The sequence below is a fragment of the Bos taurus genome, chromosome 17, assembly GCF_002263795.3.
Source record: "Bos taurus isolate L1 Dominette 01449 registration number 42190680 breed Hereford chromosome 17, ARS-UCD2.0, whole genome shotgun sequence".
Lineage (NCBI taxonomy): Eukaryota > Metazoa > Chordata > Mammalia > Artiodactyla > Bovidae > Bos > Bos taurus.
The window spans coordinates 69,756,493-69,779,565 of NC_037344.1; the positions used below are offsets into that span (position 1 = coordinate 69,756,493).

General features: G+C 63.7%; 1 protein-coding gene across 6 annotated transcripts in view; it reads left to right on the forward strand.

Moving 5' to 3' along the window:
- The window catches only part of OSBP2 (oxysterol binding protein 2), a 153,615-nt gene that overhangs the window by 116,619 nt on the left and 13,923 nt on the right, over positions 1–23,073 (forward strand). For 4 of the 6 annotated variants that reach the window (NM_001192252.3, XM_024977147.2, XM_024977146.2 and 1 more), the window contains 2 exons: positions 11,211–11,467; positions 22,784–22,976. In NM_001192252.3, coding sequence (NP_001179181.1) covers positions 11,211–11,467; positions 22,784–22,976 — 450 coding nt within the window. Of the gene's footprint in view, positions 1–7,731; positions 7,906–11,210; positions 11,468–18,188; positions 18,306–22,783; positions 22,977–23,073 lie in introns of those variants that run through there. The other 2 variants (XM_059875954.1, XM_010814174.3) reach the window with 2 other exon arrangements.

Consider the following 23,073-nt stretch of genomic DNA (forward strand, 5'->3'; position numbering starts at 1 on the left):
AAAGTGCCAGGGTCCTTTCTCCCTGCTCTCTAAGGAAGCCGCTCCTTCCTTGTCTTCTGGCTCACGTGCCCGTCGCCCCGGCACGTCTGCTTTCAGGGCCCCAGCATCCAGATCCCGGAGTCAAGCTGCCCACTGGGTGGCGGGGGCAGGACCTCTGCTGCGCCCCTGGCACTGAAGGGCGCCGGAAGTGGAGCCCACAGCCCCGGGGTGTGGCGAGACCCGGGCCGGGAGGCTGCGCAAACTTCAGGCTGACTGTGTGCTGTCAGCAGGCAGGGAGCCTCTGTCGTTGCCTGGGTCTCTGCCCTGGCCTTGCCAGCTCCAGGAAAGGGGCCTTTTGTGCACACAGCCAGCCCATGGCCCCGTGGTCCTCCAGTCCAAAGTGGCCTTGAAAAACCCCTCCGCACAGCCCCCCAGAACCCCCCACCAACCTGTTCCATCAGTCCCTCCCCTTCCTGCCCAGGTGGGCCTGGGACCAGGACTGCAGAAAGTTGACCTATTTAAGGGGAGCCCCCCCACCTAGGCCACTGTGGAGCCAATTGGAGATGGGTCTCGGGTGGAAACTTGGCCCAAAGATGTTGGGTCTCTACAGAGCTAGGGGTTGTAATTCAAGCCCGCCTGGCCATGGGGTGTCAGACCGTGCGAGACTGTCTTCCGACGCCCGCAAGCGCTGTGTGTATCTTTCCTTCAGTACGTCCAGGTTTCTCCCTCAGTCCCGCCGCCTCAGTGAGAACTCCCTGGGCTCTGCAGTTGAGGGGAAGCCCCCAGACAGGCTCAGAGGACCTCAGCTCAGGCTCAGGCGCCTCCCCGGGGGCTCGGGACCAGCTCTTGAGGAGGGGTCCCCAGGACTGGGGCAGGGTGCCCGCCAGCACGGCCCCAGGCGGCCGGGTGGCCCTCCTCTATGAGACGGGGTTCTTCCCTCCACGCCCCCTCTTCCCCTGTCTCTGCTGCCTCTCCCCTCCCGGGCCCCACGGAGGCTGTCGCTTCCACCACGTGCCCCTCCCCACGGTTCCCCATGGCCATATTGCCCCTGGGCACCAGCTCCTGGTCACCCCCTGCAGTTTTTAGGGACAGTCACTTTCAGCGTCTTCACAAATACTATTACAAGTTGGAATTTCCAATTTCCGTTTCTTCTAGAAAGCAGAAAGCCGACCTCTTGATTTACAGTGAGAAATATAACAGCCAAGACCCTGAGAACGATGCTCCCTGGCCCTGTAGGAACTGTTTTCCGACCGAGGCTGGGCGAGCAGGAGGGCGGAGTCCGGGTCCATCGGACGTCCGTGGTCACAAGCCTTGACCCCTGTTCTCGGGAGCAAAGGGCCAGCGAAGTCCCGCCTCGTTCATTTTTGGCCCAGCTTCCTTCCCGAATGTGGACTTTTCCGGGGTCTGTTTTCAGATTGATTTTCCTCCTTAGCCATCACGGCTCAAGTGGCTTTTCCCCAGCCAAGCCTTGGAAGCCCCTGCCCGTGGTGGTGTCTGCAGGGGTCCTGCTGGTAGGGCCCTCTGAGCTGTGGGGTGGCTGCCCGCCCTCCTAGTCCAGCAGGTGGGGAGGCGATGGGGAGGGAACCGTGCTGAGGGCTGGGGCTGGGGTCCGGTTCCCTTGAGCCTCTCCCCCCGCCCCGTCTCCTTCCCCCGGCTCTGGGTCTGAGCCCCAGTTCTGACTCCCAGGTGGTAGATCTGGGCTCTGCCTGCTCTGCTGGGATGCAGTTACTCTCGCAATCATCGTTCTGCCCCGTCTCACGGTGGCCTGGCTCCCAGGGCTTCTTCAGCAAACTGGGGTGGGGTGGGGCTGCTTGCTTGGTCACAGGGCCGTTTCCTCCCCCTTCTCTTCCCCCTCCCAGGCGCCCCCAGGATCGAGTGCACGTGCACATCTGCGTTAACTTCTGTATTAACCGTAGCAGTGAGCCTTTCCCCCGGAGCAGTGTGGGTCTGCCCGGTAGACCCCTCCTCTCAGGAGCAAACTCGGGCCCAGAGAAGGTAGAGACCTGCTCAAAGTCACACAGCCTACTGGTGGCCAAACCAACACCTGAGCTAAGGCCCCGCTGGCCCGGCAGTCTCCCTAGTGACCTGGGGACATAGGAGACAGCAGAGGCTAGACTGGGTACTGGGAAGCCTCAATGTCGTCCAGGCACAGGAATGCCTTCCCCGGCCGCGCCGACCCCTGTCCCCAGCCTCCCCGGTCAGTTGTGGGTCGGAGCTCCCCAGGACGGTGGGTCATGACGAGGATTGTCCACTGTCCCTCATGTCCTCCGGGAGGAATGTTCAGAGGCATGCGAACACACGGCCTGGCCAGGCTCCCAGCTGCATGGATGGGGACCCAGAACAAGGAGAGGAATAAAAGGGCCTTTGGAGGAGCCGGACAGCCTCCAAACACACCCCACCCCTGCTGCTTTCTCTTGGCCTCACTCTGAACACATTCCGCCAGGTTTCCTCTCCCGGGGTTGCCATCAGAGACACGAGGCTGCCTCTGCCGCCTGGGGCCCCTTGGCTCCGAGGTGATGAGCCCCCCGCCTCAGTCACTCTCTGTCACTGAGGCCCAGACACAGCCCTGCATGGAAAGTTCTCTCATGTGGTCTCGTGGAAGTCTGATTTTTTCCGAGGATAAGCAGCCGTGGCCGTCGTCAGGCCAGGGAAATGTAAGCTGGTGGCTCCCGTGACGGCTCAGCTGTACCGCACCCAGCTCAGGGGCTTCTCGTGCAGCCGCAGACCTCTGAACTCGAGACCGGTGTGGGTGCTGAGCTAAAACCAAACACTCCCACAGGTGGAGCTCCTTGTTATCCATCCCAGAACGCTCTGATTGTTCTGGGGTCGCTGGTCCCACAACAGGCAGCGGAGGGGTGGGTGCCCTTGCCTGGCGGGGAGGAACGGGAGGGGGGTTGGGCTGACGGGGGCAGAAAGAAGCCATCCTGGCGTCCCCAGCACAGCCCCGGTCCATGGGGGTCGCAGCTGATGGTGCGATGGGACCCAGGCGGCTGCTAACTGGTGATGCTGCCGTGGAGAAAAGGCCTCGGAGCAGAGGCGAGACCCCGACACCCAAGCTGCCTTTGGGCTCTGTGGACAAAGGCTGGATTCCAGCGTGGAAATTCTGTGTGATCTCCTGAGCTGCCAAGATGATAGAACTTTCATCTTCTTTGGTTACTCAGAAGGCAGCATAGGGCCCCGGAAATATGGAGCCCCCAGAGCCAGACGCCCGGGGTCCATGGGAGCCCCTCAGCCCTGCTGGCTGTCTGCAGAGCTGGCAGGGGGCAACACCCGAGCTGGGGTGCGGGGGACAGAGAGCATCAAGGCAACACAGCTGGGGAGGCCTCACAGTTCTCACCCGGCCACAGTGTAAAACCTCCTGGAGACACTTTTCCAAAAATACTGAGGCCCTTCCCAAGGAGGGTGGGCCTGCCAGGCTTTCTGTGAGCCAGGGGCCAAGCGGTCGGTGGGGTGGAGTTTGGGGGCCTGTGGTGGAGGCTGGGGGAGCGCAGCAGCTCCCCCCCCCATCAAGGCTGACTGTTGTCTGGGCGGGCCTGGCACCTCGGGGAGGGTCCGCGTGCTGAGACGCAGGTGGGTTGGCTCCCAACATCAGCAGGTCAGAGGGAGGGGAGCGTCCGTGCCCCTTAACAAGGGCTCACACGCCAGGGGGTGGGCTGCGGTGTCTCCGCCCACACCCGGCCGGCGTGGAGTCGTGCTCTTATGCCCCTGCCTCAGGTTGGCTGAGGGGCAGCCCACCTCTGCCCCTTGGGACCCTGGGCGAGCCGCAGACCAGGACAAGGCAGGTGAGTGAGTCCAGAGGCCTGGCAAGGGTGGTGGTGGGGGGGCCATGGAACAGCAGCCCCGGCAGCACACCCCTGTTCCTTCAGGAGACCCGTGGGCTCCTGGCTAGGGGGGAGGCGCGCTGGGCTGGGCGCTCTGCCAGCGGGCAGGGGCTGTGGCTGGCAGGTTGCCTTCAGCGTCGCAGCAGATGCCGCAGTTGGAACTGCGCGTCTATTTCTGTGCTCCATCTCTGCACCAGTGTTCGCCTCCCCGGAGAGGGGCCCTGCGGCCAGAGCCGACCCTGAGGACGGTGCGTGGCCCCGGGTCCTGGGCGCTGTGAGGAGGGAGGCGCCGGGTCGGTGGGCGTCTCTGGTGCCCGGATTTCTTTCACTCGTCGTCGTGGCTCACGGCTCTGACCCTGGACCCCAGCCCCTCCAGGGAGAGGAAAGGGAGAGTGTTTCTTTGCTGTCTTGAGATTTCTGCCCAGCCTTCCGCTGGCCTCTTCAGCCAGGGCAGGTTCCCCAGGGGGTGTTTTTCCGTGGGGAGAGCAGAGTCATGCTGGTGACGGCCTCCAGATTCATGTTTGTGGGGTGCGGTTTGTGCCCCCACGTCTCCGGTGGAAGTGGAGCAAAGCCCGGGGCGCCCACCCCTGGTGGCCCACTCAGCCTCGTCGACAGCTGTCCTGGTCAGGGGGCCACCCCTGCACCCCACTGCAGAGGGAGCCGCCCTCGGCACACCATGCCGACCGCCAGAGGGAGGAAGGGAGACAGGCCACCCGACGCCTGCGCTCCGGCTTGCGCCTTCCCCCTGCCTGCCAGGGCTTCGCGATTTATTCTTGTTACCTGATGTTTCTATCAGATCCTGACATGCCCTCCAGGGTCCTCAAGGCTGAGCTTCTCGGAGCTTTTGGTCACCTATCTGCTTCGGGGGAAGGGACATTATTCACTCTGTTTTTGAAAGTTTTTTTTTTTAATCATTGTTTCCTTTTTCTGCAGAGCCCCCTGCAGGACTAGTGACCCACAGACTCTGCCTTGGGAAGACAGCCCTGCTTTCCTTCTGGGTTCCCCAGTCAGGAAGGACCGACAGTGTCCTGGTGGAGGGGCAGCCCCGTTCCCAGGGGCCCTCGGTGGCGCTGGTCACATCTGGGCTGGTCCCCTTACCTCACCGCCTGGCACGGAGGCCCCTGGCCTGCCTTGGAGGCTGCACCTCAGGGGTGCGTGTCCTCCAGGCTCTGGTCGCCCCACCTGCGGCCTAGTGCGCCTGCTACCCCGCCCTGGGGCAGCCCCCTCCTCCTCCGTGGTGTCGCCGTGCCAGCCTCCCACAGGGCGCACCTGCAAGGCAGCGCCCTCCTCCCAAGGCCTCCCACCCTGTCTTCTGTGGAGTGGCAGGGGGCCGGCCAGGGGAGCGCTCAGCCCGGGTCCTGCCCCCCGGCCTTCCCTCGCCAGCCAGTGGCTCTCCTTGACTGTCTGCTGGTCTCCACCTGCCTTGGCGGCCCACCCCGAACGGCTGTGGGTCGCCTCCTTGGGGAGCGGGACAGGGCTTCCCTGATGGTCCTGCCCACTCTGGGCCCCTGCCTGGTCTGTGACCTGGTACCTGCCTAGCAAGGATTGAGCCTTGACCTCCGAGAAGCCCCCACCTTCTTCTCACGTTTTCAGGTGTTCCTCCCATCATGGAGGCAGGTCCTGGCCGAGCACTGGGGAGCGAGCTGGTAGGTTCAGGGCAACTCTTCCTCATCTCCAGCCACAGTGGTGGAGGGGAGACGGTCCTCTTCACCCAGTGCTGGACTTGGAGGTGCTTGCGGGCAGGTGAGGGCAAAGCCAGGTTGAGAAACAAGCGAGAAACAGTGCAAAACGGGGCGGCCGCGGGGCGCCCGACTCCACGTCCCCACCGTGCCCCTCCCGCACCTTCCAGCCCAGCCTGCACTGCCCCCTGACAGGGCTTGCCCACCCAGAAACTTGATCCATTTTCCTCAAAGATGGGCAAAAAAAAAGTTCTAAAAATAGCCCACCTGGCTCTGCTCTGCTCTGCTGGCTGTTTCCGTGGCAACCCTCTCCTTCCCAGGAGTTCCAGGTGAAAGGGTTCCAGCAGCCCTGGTCCGGGTGGTGCCCGGGGGCTCTTCAGTCACAGCCGGCCAGTGGAGGCTTTAGGAGACCCCCAAGTGGTCAGGGAGAGCTGTGTGTGCCAGGCTGGCGGGAGCTCGAAGGGGCCTGTGAGGCCTCTGCATGCTGCTCCTCGGTGTGGTGGCTGAGTGCCAGCCCCCAACGTGTCTGTGTCCTGATTCCCAGAACCTGTGAATGTGTTACCGTCCGTGGCAGAGGGATTGTGGCCATGGGGTTAAGTTGAGGACCCTGAGCTGGGGAGGTTACGCAGGACCCACCTGGATAACCTGGGGTAATCACTGAGTCCTTGTGAGAGGGAGGCAGGAGGGTCAGAGTCAGGAGATTGGAAGATGCCGGTCTCCTGACTCTCAGGATGGAGGAAGGGGCCACGAGCCAAGGAATGGGAGCGGCCTCTACAAGCCAGAAAAAGGAGGACACGCCCTCCCCAGGAGCCTTCAGCGGAGCGCAGCCTCGCGGCAAGCCCGCACTTAGGGCCTCTGCCCTCCACGGCTGTAGGAAATTAAGTCTGTGCCACTTGAAGCCGCAGGAACCATTTCCCAGGGCTGCAGTAACAAGTCTCCACAAACCCATGGCTTCACACCACGCAATTTTACCTTCTCACGGCTCTGGAGCCCGCAAGTCCAAAATCAAGGTGTGGGCGGGGCTCTTCCCTGGTGGCCCAGGGAGAGTGTGTCCAGGCCTGTCCCCGCTGCTGGTGCTGCCGGCAGCCCTCGGCTCGTAAGTGCTTCACTCCAGTCTCCATCAGCCGTGTGTGTTCTGCCTCTTTGCCTCTTACGGTAAGATCCGTCATGGCAGATCAAGGACCGGCCCTACTCCGGTATCATCTTAACTAATGGCAGCTGCAGCAACCCAAATAAGGTCACATTCTTTTTAAATTTTTACTTACTTTTGATCACAGTGGGTCTTCATCGCAGGCTTTCTCCAGTTGGGGTGAGCGGGGCTGCTCTCCAGTTGCAGCTTCTCATCGGGCGGCTTCTCGTGTGGGAAGCACAGGCTCTAGGCGCCCGGGTTTCAGCAGTTGCGGCTCTCGGCTCGGTGGGTTGTGGACGACAGGCTTAGTTGCTCCGTGGCATGTGGGATCAAACCCGCGTCCCCTGCATTGGCAGGTGGACTCCTATCGACTGTGCCACCAGGGAAGTCCTGTGGTCACATTCTGAAGATCCAGGAAGGACATGAATTTGGGGGGGCACACCAGCCAACCCAGGGTAGCCCCCAAGGGTTGGAAACTCCTGCACTGGCTGTGGACTGCCATGCTCTGCTGGCCCGGTTGGGGTGGATGGAGAAGTTGCGACGGCTGCCTTGGGAACGCATCAGTAACCTCAATGTCATGGATTTATTCTCTTCTAGCAAAAAAAGGAGGATTCGTTTTTGCATTTAGCCGGTGAAATCCAATGGGTATTTTGGGAGTTGGTGCTTTTCTAGAAATGGTGGTGTCGGGAGAACAGGCTGGAGCCCTTGATGCCACGGGCTGTTGCGGCACATGGTTCCGCCATCCCAGAGCCGCCGGCATCGTTCCCTGACCACCCCTCCAGCCCCACTCCCCGGCTCGTGGGCCAGACTGGGGGCTCTTCCCAAGCTCCACAGCCGGGAGCTGCCGCTTGCTGTTGTCACTTGAGCCAGGGAGGCTCCGGGCACCCCTGGCTGAGGAACGTCGTTCTTAGAAGGTGCCAGCGCATTGGCCTGGAGTTCCGTGGGGAGGAAGGGCAGACCTGGCCTCCCCACCTGCAGGCCAGTGTCGGCTCTCAGGAGTCGTGGCCTTTGCGGCTGGTGGAGCAGCTCGCTGGGCTCCTGCTTAGTTGCTTTTCTGTCAAGTTTGTTTTAATATTCTTACTTTTAATTATTTTTAGCCATGCTGGGTCTTCGTTGCCACACACGGGCTTTCTCTGGTTGCAGCGAGTGGGGGCTACTCTCCAGTTGCGGTGTTCAGTCTTGTGGCTTCTCTTGTTGCGAAGCAGCAAGGCTCAGCAGTTGTGCTTCACGGGCTTAGCTGTCCCGCAACACGGGGAATCTTCCTGGACCAGGGATTGAACACGTGTCCCCTGCATCGGTAGGTGGATTCTTAACCACTGGACCACCAGGGAAGTCCTGTGTGCAGGTTTGATCTGAATGCCAGAAGCCCCAGGAGCAGCAGCGTGCAGGCAGGCAGGCGGGCAGGCAGCAGGGGTTCAGCACAGAGGCGGCCAGGCCGGGGGGAAGGAGGCAGGAGGCCGGGCAGGCAGAGCTGCTTCCTCCTGCCCCGGCCTCCTCCTCGCCATCCCCCCCAGCTCTCCCGTCCTTCCTCCGGCACAGACACTCCGTTCAGCCCCCTTGGGCCAAGCCTCTGCTCTCTGACCCCTTCATTTTCTCGCCCCCAGCACAGTCTGGCAGGCCCTCCCCAAGGCTGTGCTGTGCCGAGTCCTGGCCTTCACGTGGGCACTGCCACCAGCCAGGGCTCCCTTGTAGCTGGGAGCGTGGCTTCGACGTGGCCCTGGAATTCAGGCGCTGCTGCTCTCGCAGTTGTAGCATTTCTGTAGGGTTTTGAGTCTACGGATAGTTCAGTGTCTGCCGTGTTGCTGAGATGTGGGCGGTTACTTTGTTCCTCTCACAAGCTCATTGTCCCCGAGTTTTAGTCCCAGTGGAAGTGGGGACACAGAGGACATGTGGGGTCAGAAAAGCCTGAGAGCCCCCAAGGCCACCTGCTCGAGAACCGCAGCCTAAGCCACTTTGCACACGAGCGTCTTCCTTCCCCGGATGACATGCCCGCCAGCAGAGCTCCCTTCTCAGGTGGGGGGCGCAAAGCAAGCTGCCCTGTTCATGCACGTGAGGGGATCTGCCGGTCCATTTTTCAGAAAGTGTGAGTGGAGTTAATGCCACCTGTCCTTTCTGCCAGCCTGAGCACGGTCACATCGAGTCGTCTCATTTGCATCTCTGATGAGCTTTATCTGTGTGTCCAGCGTGGATTTGCTGCTTGCAGAGACCCCTGAACTGAGACCTGGGACTCGACATGGCCAGAGTGCACCATTTGGGGGCCAGGGTCCCCTTCCTCGTTCAGCTCCTCCCTGCACTCCGCCACCAGAGCCTCCTCTTTAACGTGGACCTCTGCTCAAATGCCCACACAGTCCGTTTGGCCACAGGATGGAGGCCCAGGCTCCTCAGCGTGCCCTTTCCCTGCTCCAGCTTGCAGCTCTGTGCCCCTTCTCCCGACCCTGCCCTCCTGTGTGTGACTGCCGCCTCTGTGCAGGCCTCCTGGGACGCACCCAAGATCAGTCGTCCGTTCACTCCCCTCCCCCTCCTTCCTCGTGCCCTCACTGTCTCTCTGGGAGGCACTGGCTGCCCCTCCCCACAGGGCAGACTGTGCTGCTCAGCAGTTGCTGACCTAGTGCCTTCCCATCCCGCCCCAGACACCCAGCCAGCGCCCCAGGAGCAGAGCAAGCAGCTCCCTGTGTCCCGGGCAGCTGGACCTGACCTGGACCCCAGAGCTGCTTGCTGAGGTGCAATGACCTGCCCCCCACCCCAACTCCTGGCCGCCCTGCAGGATGATGCTCAGAGTTTGGGCAGTCAGTTCTTGCTTGGAGTACAGGGGCTCACATTCCAGCTGACCACAGCCAGGGTTCCCCCGCCCCATGCCCTTCCCGGTGCCCAGCAGCAGCCACGCTGACCGATCAGTGGCCGTTCTGCTTATTAGACATGGTGAACCCGGGAAACGAGAGGAGGTGGCGTTGTAACTCAGAGCCCCGGCTCTGAAGCTGGCAGGCCTGGAGGCTGCAGAATCCACGACTGTGGCCCTGGGCAATCTCAGAGCACCTCCTGACCCCCAGACCCACCTCATCAGGTCATCAGCGTGCACTCACCAAGGCAGCGCCTTACCCAGGGCCCGGCACCCAGATACTTCCCAGCCATTTGAGCCTTTCTCAGGTGATCCAGGAGGAGGAACCGCCTCCGTGCAGACCACCGGGGTTCAGATCCACCTCTGCCCCCTAGCGGCAGGGCCCTAAACCCGCGATTCAGTGTCAGGAGCTGCGTTTTCAGGCCTGCAGAGTGGGAACCGTCGCTGTCTGCCAGCCACCTTGCGGCTCAGCGTTCTCGCTGGTCAGGCGAGGGGTCAGGACCTGGCCCGGCACGTGTGGTCTCCAGACGCCGGGTTGCTTCAGGGCTGCCGTGGGGCTGGATGGGTGGGGTGAGCCCTGTCCCTGGCCCGGCTGCCCCCCCACCGCCTCCTTGCTGGGGGGGCCCTCCTCGGCTGGCCAGGCACTGCCCCCAGCTCAGGGTGTGCGCAGCGGTGACTCAGCCATGGCCGCCCCCACGCACCCTGCCTGCCATGGAAGGAAGTCTGTTCCTCATGCTGTGTACTTTTTTCAAAAATCTGTATCTTGGGTTACAGATTTTCGTCATCAAAAAAATATATATATATAAGTTTCTTGCTGATTATTTCTGAAACAAGGCATCTTAGAAACCCTGGGCACTCACAGGCTGGTATCGAAGCAGCTGCAGGGCCCGGGCCAGCCGTCCACCCCGCCCCACTCGCCACAGAGGCCCCCTCGAACGCAGGCTGGGCCGGCCGGGGGCCAGGCTCCAAGGTACCCCAGACTCCCAGGACAGGGCGCTGAGGGCACCTGGGGCCCCATGAGAGGTGAGGGGGTGGCAGGAGGGGAGTGAGCCAGGGACCCCTGCAGCCCGGCGTGAGGGGGCTGCTCTGGAGGCAGATAGACTAGCCCGCGGTTGAGGGGGCGGGGGGAGTACGGGGCCGGACTTCACCTCCCCGAGCCCCGTTGCCTGTCTGTCCCCCGGGGACGGTACAGTCCTTGCCTGACAAGGCCGTTGAGAGGCCACGGCCAGTGTCTCCACGCAGAAGAGCCCACAGGCGAGTGTGGCCTTGCTCCTTGGAGGAGCCCTGCAGCAGCAGGGAGGGGCTGTGACTGTGGCCTGGGGGGCGTCCCGGGGGGCGCTGAAGGTGGGCCGACGTCATGCCAGGGACACAGAGGGCAAGCCCAGGGGCACGAGCAGCACTGTGTCTGCAGGGAGTGGGCGGCTGGGTGCTGCTGGGAGGCGGGCGGAGAGCGGATAGGGAGGTGAGGTGCGGGGAGTCGGGGGAAGCGGGGTCCGCTGGGCCCAGCCTGTGACTCGGGGCCTCTGCGTGTCTGGGATGGGAGCTGCCCACCCCTGCCTGTACCCTGCAGAGCTCAGCCGGGCCCTGTCATTCAAGCTGGTTCCTCTCTCCATCCCACCCACCAGGGGGCTGCGGGACACCCCGCCCTCACCCACTCGCTCTCCCGGGCAGCTCTACCTGCCCCTCCGTCCTGGCATCACCCCCCCCCCACCCCGGGGGCCTCAGTGTGCGCTGGTCCCTGAGAACCACGCCGCGTCTCTCCACAGATGACTCTGGGGACGACGAGGACGGGACCCCCTCCCCAGCCGACAAGAGCGAGCTCCACAGCACCATCAAGAGCCTCTCGCTGAAGCTGGACGACCTCAGCACATGCAATGAGCTCGTGGCCAAGCACGGCGTGGCGCTGCAGCGCTCCCTGAACGAGCTGGACGGCCTCCGGATCCCAGCTGAGAGCAGCGAGAAGCTGAAGGCAGTCAACGAGCGGGCCACCCTCTTCCGCATCACGTCCAATGCGATGATCAATGTGAGTGCCCGGGCCCACGGGAGGGGCCGCTCGCTCCCCGGTGGGTGGTCCGGGCTGCCCCTTCCCTGCTGTCCGCCTCCTCCATGTCACCCCATCCACGCCCCTGGGGCCAGGCCAGGTTGCTGGCCCTCACTGTCAGGTGGAGCCCGGAGCTGGGCGTGGGGACCGGCCGGGCACTTCAGGCCTGGGCACGGGAGGCCGTGCTGAGCAGAGCAGTGAGCTCTGTGCCCACAGCAGGGATGCGGCTGCCACACTGTCCCAACACAGCTGCTGCCCACCCCCCGTTCTCGGGTGCCCAGCCCAGACGTGGCGTGTCCGGGACCCCTGACCAGGGGGGCTCGTGCACGTGGGGGGGGGCCTGGCATTGGGGGGTATCCCTCAGCTAGCAGAGCTTCCCAGCTGAGGCTGCCGCAGTCTTGCCCACCTGAGAGTAAGGGGCTGAACGAGGGACCACGTGTGTGGACTGAGGGTTCAGCCCCTGGGGTCACCCTCTGCACGGGTCCCAGGAGCCACACGGCAACATGACCAGGAACCCAGAGGGTGTCTCAGTGGTGGCGGAGGACAAGGCTGAGCCAGGCCGCAGGGCCCGCCCTCTCTCGGCCTGATGAGTGCTCCCTCTGGACACAGGCCTGCCGGCCACAGCCTCCCCTCCAGGTGAGCCCCCCAGGAGGGCACACCCTGGCTGGGATGGCGGCACTGGGAGCCAGGGCCAGGCGTGGGGAGTGGAGGCGGGTCCAGAGGACGAGGCCGGGGCAGGCGTCGGGCTGGCCACAGTGGCAGCAGTTAGTTCCCTGCTGGGGACTCGGGCCCTGCAGCAAGGGGCCTGGGCGGAGGCTGGGCCAGCCGTTCAGCAGCAGGGGAGCCGAGGGCAGTGGGACGGCGGGGGCTGGAGCCCACTGCATGCCCAGCCCCTGCACCCCGTCCCCGGACTCCAGGGGCCTGGGTCAGCGCGTGTCTCCTGGTAACAGGCTCAAGGGCGAGAACGCGCTCGCGGGTCCCCACAGCTCCCGTGACCTGGCCTCCCCGCCTGCCAAGCCTGGAGCCGCATCATCTCCACGGGCAGTTCTGGGTTTTCCCAGATAATGAGCTGCTCAGTTGGCATCTCTAGGCAAAAGAATTTATCGGGCATCAGAGGCTCATCTGTGTTTACAAAGCCATCAAGACGGCTTGCCACCTGAGCGCGTGATGAGTTGTGTGGCGGGAAGGAAGCTGAAGCCCTGGGGTTGGTCAGGAAGCCCGTGGGCAGCTCTGGTACCAGAAGACGTGGCTGCGTGGCGGAGCCTGCGCTCTGCCCGCCACGAACGTGACCCTGAGGAGGGCCCCGCCCCGTCTGGCTCCTGTGAGGGGCCGAGAAGTGAGGTGCTGGGAGACCAGGCTCGAGCAGACGCCCCATTCCTTCTGGGGACCCTTCCCTTCAGCTGCTCCTCGCCCGGCAGGAGTCGGCGTGGCTCTGGGAGGGCGGTCTGCATGGCTGACAGACACCGAGTGCCCAAACCCCCACCGTGTGCAGAAGGGCCACGCAGGCGGAACGTCCCCACCCCTGGCCAGGCCTCGGCCTCCACCCCGGTTCTGAGGAGGGGTTGGACCAAGGAGCTGTAACCAAGGCCCGTCCCGCCCAGGACCCCTTACCCTCCCCATGGCCTCACCATTAACACCCACGTGGAGAGCTGCTGGGGGCCACCAAAGCTGGACACAAGCCCAGGTCTGTGCAGCCTACGGGGGGAGTGTCAGTCCTCGTGACCATCAGGGTGAGACCCCCAAGGGCCACAGAGGCCCCTCCTACTCTGAGGTCAACACATGGAAGGTGGCCTCTGCCCAGGCCCAAGCCCCGTCTCAGACGCCGAGACCCTGATGCGCCTCTTACCTTTGGGCAGCAGCCGCACCGGGTTCTTTCCTGCAACGGTGGGGACCCAGGATGGGCGGGAGCCGCCCCATCTGTCCCCTAGATCCCCCAGGTCTCACGGGAGGAGGAGGAGGCCAGATCTCCCACTGCTGGGAGCCCCTGCCTCTCTACCACCCCCTCCCAGCTCCCTGCCCTGATTGTGGGGAGCCCTCCACAGGAACCTGGGAGACCTCTCCTCCTACCCACTCCTGGCCCCCACCCCGCCCTGACCAGGGGGTATCCTCCATGGGAATCTGGGGACCTCTCCACCACCTCCTGTGGATGGTGAACAACTGTGGGTTCTCCACCTCACAGGCTCCAGTTGAGCCTGGGTCGTGGCAGGGGAGCAGGAAGCGAGGGCCAGCTGGTCAGGTGGTCACCTCCACGGGAGGCCCAGGGAGGCAGCTGCTGGACCTTCACTTTTCCTCGGGAGTCCAGGGTTGCCCAGCCTTCAGGAGAGAAGCAGGGCGAGGCTGCTGAACCTCCTTCAGATCTGCGGGGAGGCAGCGTCGTTCTTAGCCTTTAGATCCTGAGCTCCCAGCAGGGCAGAGAGGGAGGCACGCTGGAGTTTCCAAGGCCCCAGGGACTGTGGCGACTGAGGCAGGCCTTCCGTGGCCCTGCTCCCCAAGGGCGCCTGGCCTCAACCGAGGGCAGCCCCTGTGATGCGTGTTCGAGTTACAGGAGGCTGGGGTTCTGCATCAGGGATATTGCAGTGTTGCCTCTGCTGTGCTGCGCCTTCTAGAACACCCCTCCCCCTCCACACCGATGCTGGGCAGATCCCTGCTCATCCTTTCCGAGGCCCCTGGACATCACCACGGCCAGGAGGTCCTCCTGTTAGATCCCCCAGGCAGCACCACTGAGCCCGCCAAGATTTAACCTGCTATTTCCGCGTCCGATCCCCACCAGACGCTGTACCCCTCAGGCCAAGTGCAGGTCTTACCTGTGGCCCTAACAGTGGCCCCATGGGCTGCCCGAGACACCACGCTGTGGTCTCACTGGGCCTCACGTCTCAGGAAAGACGTTCCAAGTGGCCCAAATCTCAGTAACCTGCTACAAAGTCATCCTAGCCCCATTTCCTCAGCTGCCGCGTCAGTAAGAAAGTGCGGGTGCTGCCCCCAGGCCAGGCCCAGAGCGCGGTGCAGAACCACCCGGTCACCTGGCCTTACAGAGACGTGACCCGGCCCAGCTGTGGAGAAATAGGAACAGGGCTTTATGCTGTCAGATCGTAAACGCATTTTTCTCACGGGAAGGTCACCCGGAGCCCACCCACAAGCCCAACAGCTACTCCCAGGCCTGTCTCACAGTCCGCTTGGCTGGCTCAGCCCTGGTGCCAGGGGCTGGGATGGACCACGGCCCACAAGGAGCCAGACAGAAAGAGAAGTAACTTCCCGTGGTCACACTGCTGACGAGGCGTTCTGCACACCTGGCCCACTCAGCAGCGTATGGTGGGGAAACCGAGGCAGCTGCTAAGGATAAGGGCCCAGGTCTTGAGGCTCCAGAGCCCCCGACTCCAGCCTGTGGCCTCCTAGGGGGCAGGAGGGTCAGGAAGCCCCCCTCTGCCCACCCTCACCCCACCTCCAGCCCTACATCCCCGCCTATCCCACTCTGCCCTGTTGGCAGGTCCACGCATCTCCGGGGCTTTAAAAAATCTATTTAATTGAAGTGTAGCTGATTTAGGATGTTGCACTAGTATCTCCTGTGCAGCACAGTGTCTCAGTCACGCACGTGTTCACGTTCCTGTTTTGTTCTCGTCCACTGTGGCTTATCCAGGGTGCTGACGCGGTAGGACCTTGTTGTTTCATGGGCTTTTCTGCCCTAGCATCGTGCCCGTCCTCCCCGCTGAGCTGGGCGCCTGCAGGGATTGGACACGGTCTCCCTCATGCTGCGGGAGCCCAACTTCCAGGCGTGGCACAGAGTCTGGCATGTGGGAGCGTCAGTGAATGAGAAAGACAGCGGGGTGGGGCAGAGGCTTGTGAAAGAACACAGGAGCGACCGAGCGAACCGCTCCGTGTCTGGCAGAATTCCCTAGTGAGCGATTCCGTGAGACTGATCAAAGGCAGCCCGGCGGGCCTGTGCTGGCATCGCCGACCAGGTAACTGCATCACTGCCATTTAGGAGGAGCCTGACAGCACTGTGAGCGACCGGGGTTCCTAGGCTGAGCCTCAAAGTGTGTGCAGGGCACCCCCAACCCTGGCCTGGGTGTGGAGGCCGCAAGCCACACCGGAGAGCCAGGACACGCCCTGTATTACAGCAGTGGCTCCACCATGGGGTCTGAGGTGGAGACAGGCAGAATTAACACGTCACCAGTGCATCTTTGGGTGTTAGCTTCCACGGGGTGAAAGAATGCACTCCCGTCTTCTTCCCCCGAGCTTGTCTTTGTGGTGAAGCAGATGCCCTGGTTCGGGGCCAGCCTCTGGGGCATGGCAGTGACAGCAGGCGCCCAGGATGCCCCGCTTCCTTCCTGGTGTCTTGTTTGCTCCCCGCAACGGCCACACCTGGTTGGTGTCCTTACAGCTTCCTTGTCACCGTCATTTGGATCATTCAGGTGCTACCCCGAGGCCCAGAGTGAGGGCAGCCCCAGTGTGGAGGTGCCGGGCCCCCTGGTGGGCTGACAGCCCGGGACCCCTTACTGACGCGGCCCCTCTGAGCTGGGCAGGAAGAGAATGAGGGCCACCGACAGGTGAGCAGAGCTGGGGGGTGGGTGCGCCCCACAAAAGACCAAAGACAGTTGAGGTGCCGGAAGCTGAGGGGTGGGGGCCACCAAGACCCCCGACGAGGGCCCAGCAGGACAGAACCTGCGCACTGGGTCCCTCGTGTGCCAGGGAAGGTAGCCGCCCACAAGGGACACGCCCTGCTGCCCGCGGCAGAGCTGGCCAGCGGGGGGCTGCGGACCCTGACGGCAGGGGCACCGGACGCGACCAGCACAGCTGGGCCTGAGGCGGGGGGGCCAGCTCCAGCTGGGGGAGCTGTGAGGACAAAGGCGGGCTGAGCAAATGTGCTGGGGGCTGGGGAGGCGGACGGCGAGCGGGAAAGCGCCACAGCAGGACAGGCACGTGGACGCAGAGGCAGCAGCTCCGGGCACTGGGCCGGGGCCTCGCCTGTGGGGCGTCGGAGGAACAGGCCAGGTCAGAAGTGGCCCTTTCCCGCTGGAGACCCTCTGGGGCTGCTCTGAGCCCCGTCTGGAGAGCATGGGAGGCCCCTCGCACCCACCCAAGTGGAGCCACCCTCCAGGTCCTTCCAGGGCCTGCAAGCGGGCTCCCAGCAGCTTGCTCACTCAGGGCCTGGGGAGAGGAGTAAAAATAGATTCCGGGACGGCCTAAAATCGGTCGGCGAACTGGCGTCCAGATGGGGCCGGCTCCTGCCCACAAGGGTGAACTATTTTGAGTCTGGAAGGAGCTACTTGAAAATGTGGAGGGAAGTGAGAAGCCGCCCCCACAGGGTTGTGAGCGAGTGCCCTCCATGTCCAGGGATCCAGGCTGAGCCAAGCCCACAGGAGCAGGGGGCCTGGCCCCAGGAGCGGCTCAGCCCAGAGGGGTGGCGAGGCTGGTGAATGCACGATGTGGCTACATGGCTGGTCCTGAGCCACAGAGGCCTCCTGGAGAGCTCGGCACTGCTGTGGCTCCTCGGGGGCCCTTGTTCTCAGTCTCAGAGCCTGGATGGCTGTGCTTCTCCCCAGGTGGCCACCTGTGACCTGGGCAGTCCCTTCCCACCGTTGGGAGGCGAGCGCAGAGGCCAGCCTGCCGCTCCTGGGTGGGAGGGGAAGGTGGCTCCCCAGACCTGGCATGAGCTGCTGGCCACACAGAGGGGCTCACAGAATTTCCCCCTATTTGCTGCCTTTAGTACCACAGAGCAGTGGGGGCGGGTCCAGACGATGTGGCCCACAGGAGGGTCGATGTAGCAAGGTGGCTGGCTGCCCGCCAACCTGGGAGCCCAAGGCTGAGAGCCAGCCACGGGGCCATGCACCCCGGGCAGGGCCTGGCTGCTGCAGGGGAGGCGTGGCCCTTCCCCCATCCTCCCTGTGAGCTGGGTGAGCGGAACCTGCTGGGTGTCGAGGGCTGGAGACCATTTCCGAGCTGGCCCTGTGGCTGAGGGTGCCTGCCCTGCTCAGTCCTGGGCGTTGGCCCTTGAACCCACCTCCTCTGTGGCTCTGAGGGCCACCCAGTCGACACCCACAGACTCCCCGGCACCTTCGTGGCCCAGCCGGGGTGGCTGTGGCCAGGCAGGAGACCGATGGTTTCTGAGTGGCTGCTGGGAAGGCCAGACCCAAGCAGGGGTCCCAGCTCTGCAGACCCTCCTAGACCTCGAGAGGCTCCTGGGCCAGGTAGAGAGGGTGCAGAGACCCAGGCGGAGGCCCGACGCCCTGCTCACCGGCCCGCGTGTGGGGAACAGGGAGGCTGTGGTTGCGATGAGGATTAGGATTAGGGGGGACGAAAGCGATTTACGGTGCGTCCTCCTTCCTCTGGGTGCAGCTGGGCTGGGGGCGCAGCCCAGACCCTCGGCGTCTGCCCCACAGTACACCTGCTGGGGTGACTGGCAGCCGCTTCCCTTGGGCCCCAACGGGCTCCCCAGGTGGGCAGCCCTCAGCTGTCCTCACAGGCCTGCCCCCGGGTGAGTGGCAAGGCGATGCCATTAGGGGCCCTGGTGCAGGCCCAGGGCGGTGTGGGCGGCTCTGCAGCGCCTGGGGCGCTGCTCCTGTACAGGGCGGGGCCTCGGGGGAGATGAGATATGACCGTGCTCATGGCCAGGGTCAGCCAGGCCCTCCCAGGGCTGCCGGGAGCCACCCCCGGCTGCCTGCCCATCGCCGGGCCCCAGGCCTAATCCAGCTTAGCGAGCGCAGCTCAGCATTCTGGGCGGCGGGGCCAGGCCAGCCCCTGCTCCCTCTGCACCGGCCGGGATGGGGCCCGGGGAAGGGCGGCAGCCTCAGGGGAAACCACTGCCTCTGGGGACGGACACCAGGTAGGCAGCTCGGGGCGGCGAAGGCACGGGCTCCCATCACCTGTAGACCTCCACCCCTGATCCCTGGCGTCGGTGGGAATGGCCCACCCCAGCCACATGCAGTCCAGAGGCGGCCCTGGACTCCCTGTGCCCCTGTGGCTCCGTGTCGACCTGTCCTTCAGAGACGGTGAGGTGGGGGGGCGCCGGGATTTTGGCGGGCAGCCCTGGCCATGTCAGCAACAGTCTCAGCTTCAGGGACCAGGCAGGGCAGCATCCTGAGGAGCCCGGCTCCGCTGCAGGGAGGCCCTGGAGGCCACACCAGCCCAAGGGGCGCCCAGACAGGCGTAAGTATCCATCTTGACAAGGGAGACTCGGACCCTGGTCCTAAAGCACAACCCGCTGTCTTGAGCAGGTCCCTTGGCCTCCCTGAGCCGCACGTCCTCACCATACTTGTAATGGTTCCTCAGCGCTGTGAGGATGCCCCGACAGCCCTTACCCCAGCCTGTGGGGGGGTCAGAGGGTAGTGGGGCTGGAGAAAGGGAGGAAGACACAGGGGCCACGTGGGAGGGGGAGTGTGGGGAGGGACGGGGCCCCAGAGGTGAGTGTGGAGAGGTCCGGGACCAGGTCTGAGAGAAGCTGGGCGAGAAAATGGTCGTTTCTAGAGTATTTAGAGCCTCATGAACATCAAGAGGAGGAGGAAGGGAGGCTAATTCATCTTCATACCACAAGCATCTTTCCCTCCTTGGCTTTGTCGTTCTCTAAGTGTTTATTTGGCTGTGCTGGGTCTTGGCTGCAGCCTGCAGGAGCTGTTTCCTTGACCAGAGATCAAACTTGGGGCCCCTGCGTTGGGGGAGTGGAATTTTAGCCACTGGATCACCAGAGAAGCCCCTTTTTACACTGATTTACATTGCTAACTTGAGGTATATGGCAACATGGTTCAGTTATTTATTCATTCTTCTCCGATTCTTTCCAAGTTATTACAAGATACCGAGTCGGGTTCCCTGTGCTGGACAGTAGTCCTTATCTTCCCCTCCTTGCTTTTGCTGGCAGGGCGCTGAGGCCACGTGGAGTTCTCTGAGTCTGTGTGAATTATGCAGGTTGACCTTTGGCTCTTATATACTGTTGTTTGTGGCTCTTTCACAAGCATTGTTTTAAATGCTGTGAGTTATATAAAAGCAAAGCATCCACCTCTGTTAAAACTGGAGGGGTGGCTGCAGGATCTCTGCAGGGCTGGGGGGAGTGACGGCAGCAGGTGCCACGAAGCAGCGCTTCGGCAGAGGCCCTTGGGGAGCTGCCAAGCCAGTCCAGTGGGGCAGGCCAAGTGCCACCGGGCAGGGCACCCACAGACCCCAAGAACCAGAAAACCGTGAGCACCCATCACGTGTGTCTCCCGTAACAGGGCTCCACGCATGGCTCAGCCCTGGTCCCTTCATGCCCTACCCAAGACGGGCAAGCCAGGGGCCCTGGCATCCTGTCCTGCTCGCCCCTTCTTCACCTAGGCAGCCCCTCCTCCCTGGGCCTCAGTTTTGGGGGCTTAGGAGCCCCCAGCAAGGGTCTTCCCTGAAGCGGTGGGCCCAAGAAGACAAGGGCACACCCCTCCCACCAACTCTAGGCCTCTGGGGTGAGTTTCTAACACACCACACACCCAGCTCAGTGGCCTGAGTGCTGCCCAGACCAGCAGCGGAGTGGACCAGTACCCTACAGTTAGGGCTCCCTCCTCGGGTGGCAAACAGGTGGCCGGAGTCCAGACTACCTGACGGGGCGCTGGGGCTGTGCTCAGGTCACTGGGGTCAGCAGGGGAGGGGTGACGCGTGCTCGGGTCACTGGGGTCAGCAGGGGAGGGGTGACGTGCGCTCAGGTCACTGAAGGCTGGCAGCTCACCAGGGTGGGCTGAGCTCTGGGTCAAGGACCTGGGGTCCTGGGGCTCCTGTGTGGGGGACGTTTCTGAGGGGGTGCTCGGCCCTCCCATCCCTCTGCTACCTCTTAACCTGCCAGGGGGCAGACCCAGGAGAGAGGTGCCTTCCAGTCTGGCCCCTGCAGGGGTGGTCCGCGGCTGCTGTCAGGGCCCCTACCCTGAGGTTTACCGTGAGGAGGGGCGGGGCAAGGGTGAAGCTGGGGCCACTGTGGGACCCAGGGTGGGAGGCTTGGCTCCAGGTCACAAACTCAGGAGCAGGACAGATGGGCCTGGAGCAGGCCTCTTCAGACCCACCTTGGGGCCCCCAGGTTGCGCGGTAGTCCATGGCTGCAGCTCCAGTCCAGGGGGTGAGCCTTATGGAGCCCACTGAGCCCTAGGCCTGCAAGGGCCGGGCTGCAGCCTCTCACCTCCAGAGCCTGCTGAGCACATAAGCAGCTTTCTTCCCTTCCCCACGAGTCTCTCCCTCCCCCAGCCCATGTCGGGACACCTGTCACAAATCCCTGCCCCGCTGGAGAAGTGAGTTACAGTGGCTTAGGTGTGGCTGGGCAGGGATCAGACCTGCCAGGGAGGGCAGGGGCCCCTGAACACACCCGCTCCCCAGAGCCTTGCAGGGGAGCTTCTGGGGACTGAGCCTGTTTCCTCTTTTGTCAGATAGGGACAGTCCTCCTCCTCCCACCTTGAGGACTCTGCTGGGTGAGCAGGGACAGGGGCTCATGAGTGCGGGGTCTGCAGGGCATTCCTGTTGGGGTTCACGGACAGGACGTGCACTCAGAGAAGCCGAGTGGCCCATGCAGGAACTGGGCATTTCCACTCTGATCTCTCACCCTTTTCTGGTTTCCTTGAGGAGAGCCCTGCCCACTGTGTGCTGCGGGGGGTGGGGGGCGGTGAGAGGAGATGGGGTGATGGAGGGAAGGTGCCTGGGAAGAGCTTGTTAAGGGGCGACGTGCAGGACCAGCTGAGCAGCCGGCCCTCTGGAGCCCCAGGCCAGGGCCCGTTCCACCGGCCAGGCCGCCCCCGCTGGGGGCACGGCTCCCTGTGGGGCGGGAGAGCCGGCTGAGCCCGGGCAGGGTGCTGACCTTCATGAACAGGGTGTCCGTCAAGTGCTCCCTGGCCCTGAGCTCTGCGTTGCCCCTGGCTCCTCCCAGCAGCCCTTCAGGTTGTGCTGCGTGGCCCCTGTGCCTTTCTCCCTGCAGGACTCAGCTCTCTAATCCTCGGGGAGGGGCCACGTGCCATGTTCATGGAGCTCAGTGGCTGGGGAGGGTGGCGGCCTGAGACCACCAGTGCAGCTTGGGCTGGGAGCCAGTGTCCTTTCTGAGAAAGGGCAAGTCCAGAGTGTCCGGCTTGGAACTCTCTGCCCCCCAGGGACAACAGAGGCCCGGCCCCCTCTGCACTGTGGTGATGGGGCAGAATGGCCATCCCCCGCCAGGACAACAGAGGCCCGGCCCCCTCTGCACTGTGGCGATGGGGGCAGAATGGCCATCCCCCGCCAGGGACAACAGAGGCCTGGCCCCCTCTGCACTGTGGCGATGGGGGCAGAATGGCCATCCCCCGCCAGGGACAACAGAGGCCCGGCCCCCTCTGCACTGTGGCGACGGGGCAGAATGGCCATCCCCCGCCAGGGACAACAGAGGCCCGGCCCCCTCTGCACTGTGGCGACGGGGCAGAATGGCCATCCCCGCTTCCTCAGTTGGTGCCGGCCTCCTCTGCACTGTGGTGATGGGGGCAGAATGGCCACCCCCGCTTCCTCAGTTGGTGCCGGCCCCCTCTGCACTGTGGCGATGGGGGCAGAATGGCCATCCCCCGCTTCCTCGGTGGGGGCCGGAACCACCTGTGGACCCAGCAGGCTGAGCAGAATCTGGGTGTCAAAGCGGCCACAAGTCTGAAGGGAACTTGTGGTAACTGACTGTGTGCTAACTCGGTACAAAATTCTGAGTCCCAGTTCCTTTGCTGGAACTGGGGGCTTCCGCGGTGGCTCAGACAGTAAAGCCTCTGCCCATGTATGGGAGGCCCAGGTTCCATCCCTGGGTGGGGAAGATCCCCTGGAGAAGGAAATGGCAACCCACTCCATTACTCTTGCCTGGAAAATCCAATGGATGGAGGGCAGGCTACAGTCCGTGGGGTCGCAGACGGTTGAGCACAACTGAGCAACTTCACTTCTTTGCCGGACAAGACCCTTTAGCTCCGGGCCAGGCAGTGCAGCAGAAAGCAGGTGGCTTTCCTTCCTTCTGCACCTAAGTCAGGGTCTGGCCCGGGCTGCCAGGAGTGCGCTGGTTCCAGCGGGGATGGGGTTGTGACAAACCTCAGGCCCCACACACAGAGAAGCTGTGGCAGCTGAGAGCTGGGGCCCCGCCCTGAGAAACACCCAGAGCGCTGGCTGCTGCTGGCTGCACCAGCTTGCTGCTCTCGAAGGGCGTCTCAAGTGCGGGCTGCCAACCAGGGCAGACGCCAGGCTGGCTCTGAGAAAGCCGGGGTCTCTTGACGCCACGACAGGCACAAGGGGCAGCGTGGGTATTTCTGAGCCCTTTGGGGATGGACCCCCGTGGCCTCCCTCTGCTCACAGGCCACCCCCCACCCCCCGCCCCAGGCTTGCAGGGACTTCCTGGAACTAGCGGAGACGCACAGCCGGAAATGGCAGCGAGCCCTGCAGTATGAGCAGGAGCAGCGCGTCCACCTAGAGGAGACCATCGAGCAACTGGCCAAGCAGCACAACAGCCTCGAGCGCGCCTTCCGCAGCGCCCCGGGCCGGGCCGCCAACCCCAGCAAGAGCTTCAGCGAGGGTGAGCGGGCGCCTGTCCACCCGCCCTGCTCCCTCGGCGTCCCCTCTGCCAGCTGGCTCGGCTTCTGCGGCCCCCCAGACGCACAACCCTCCTGCCC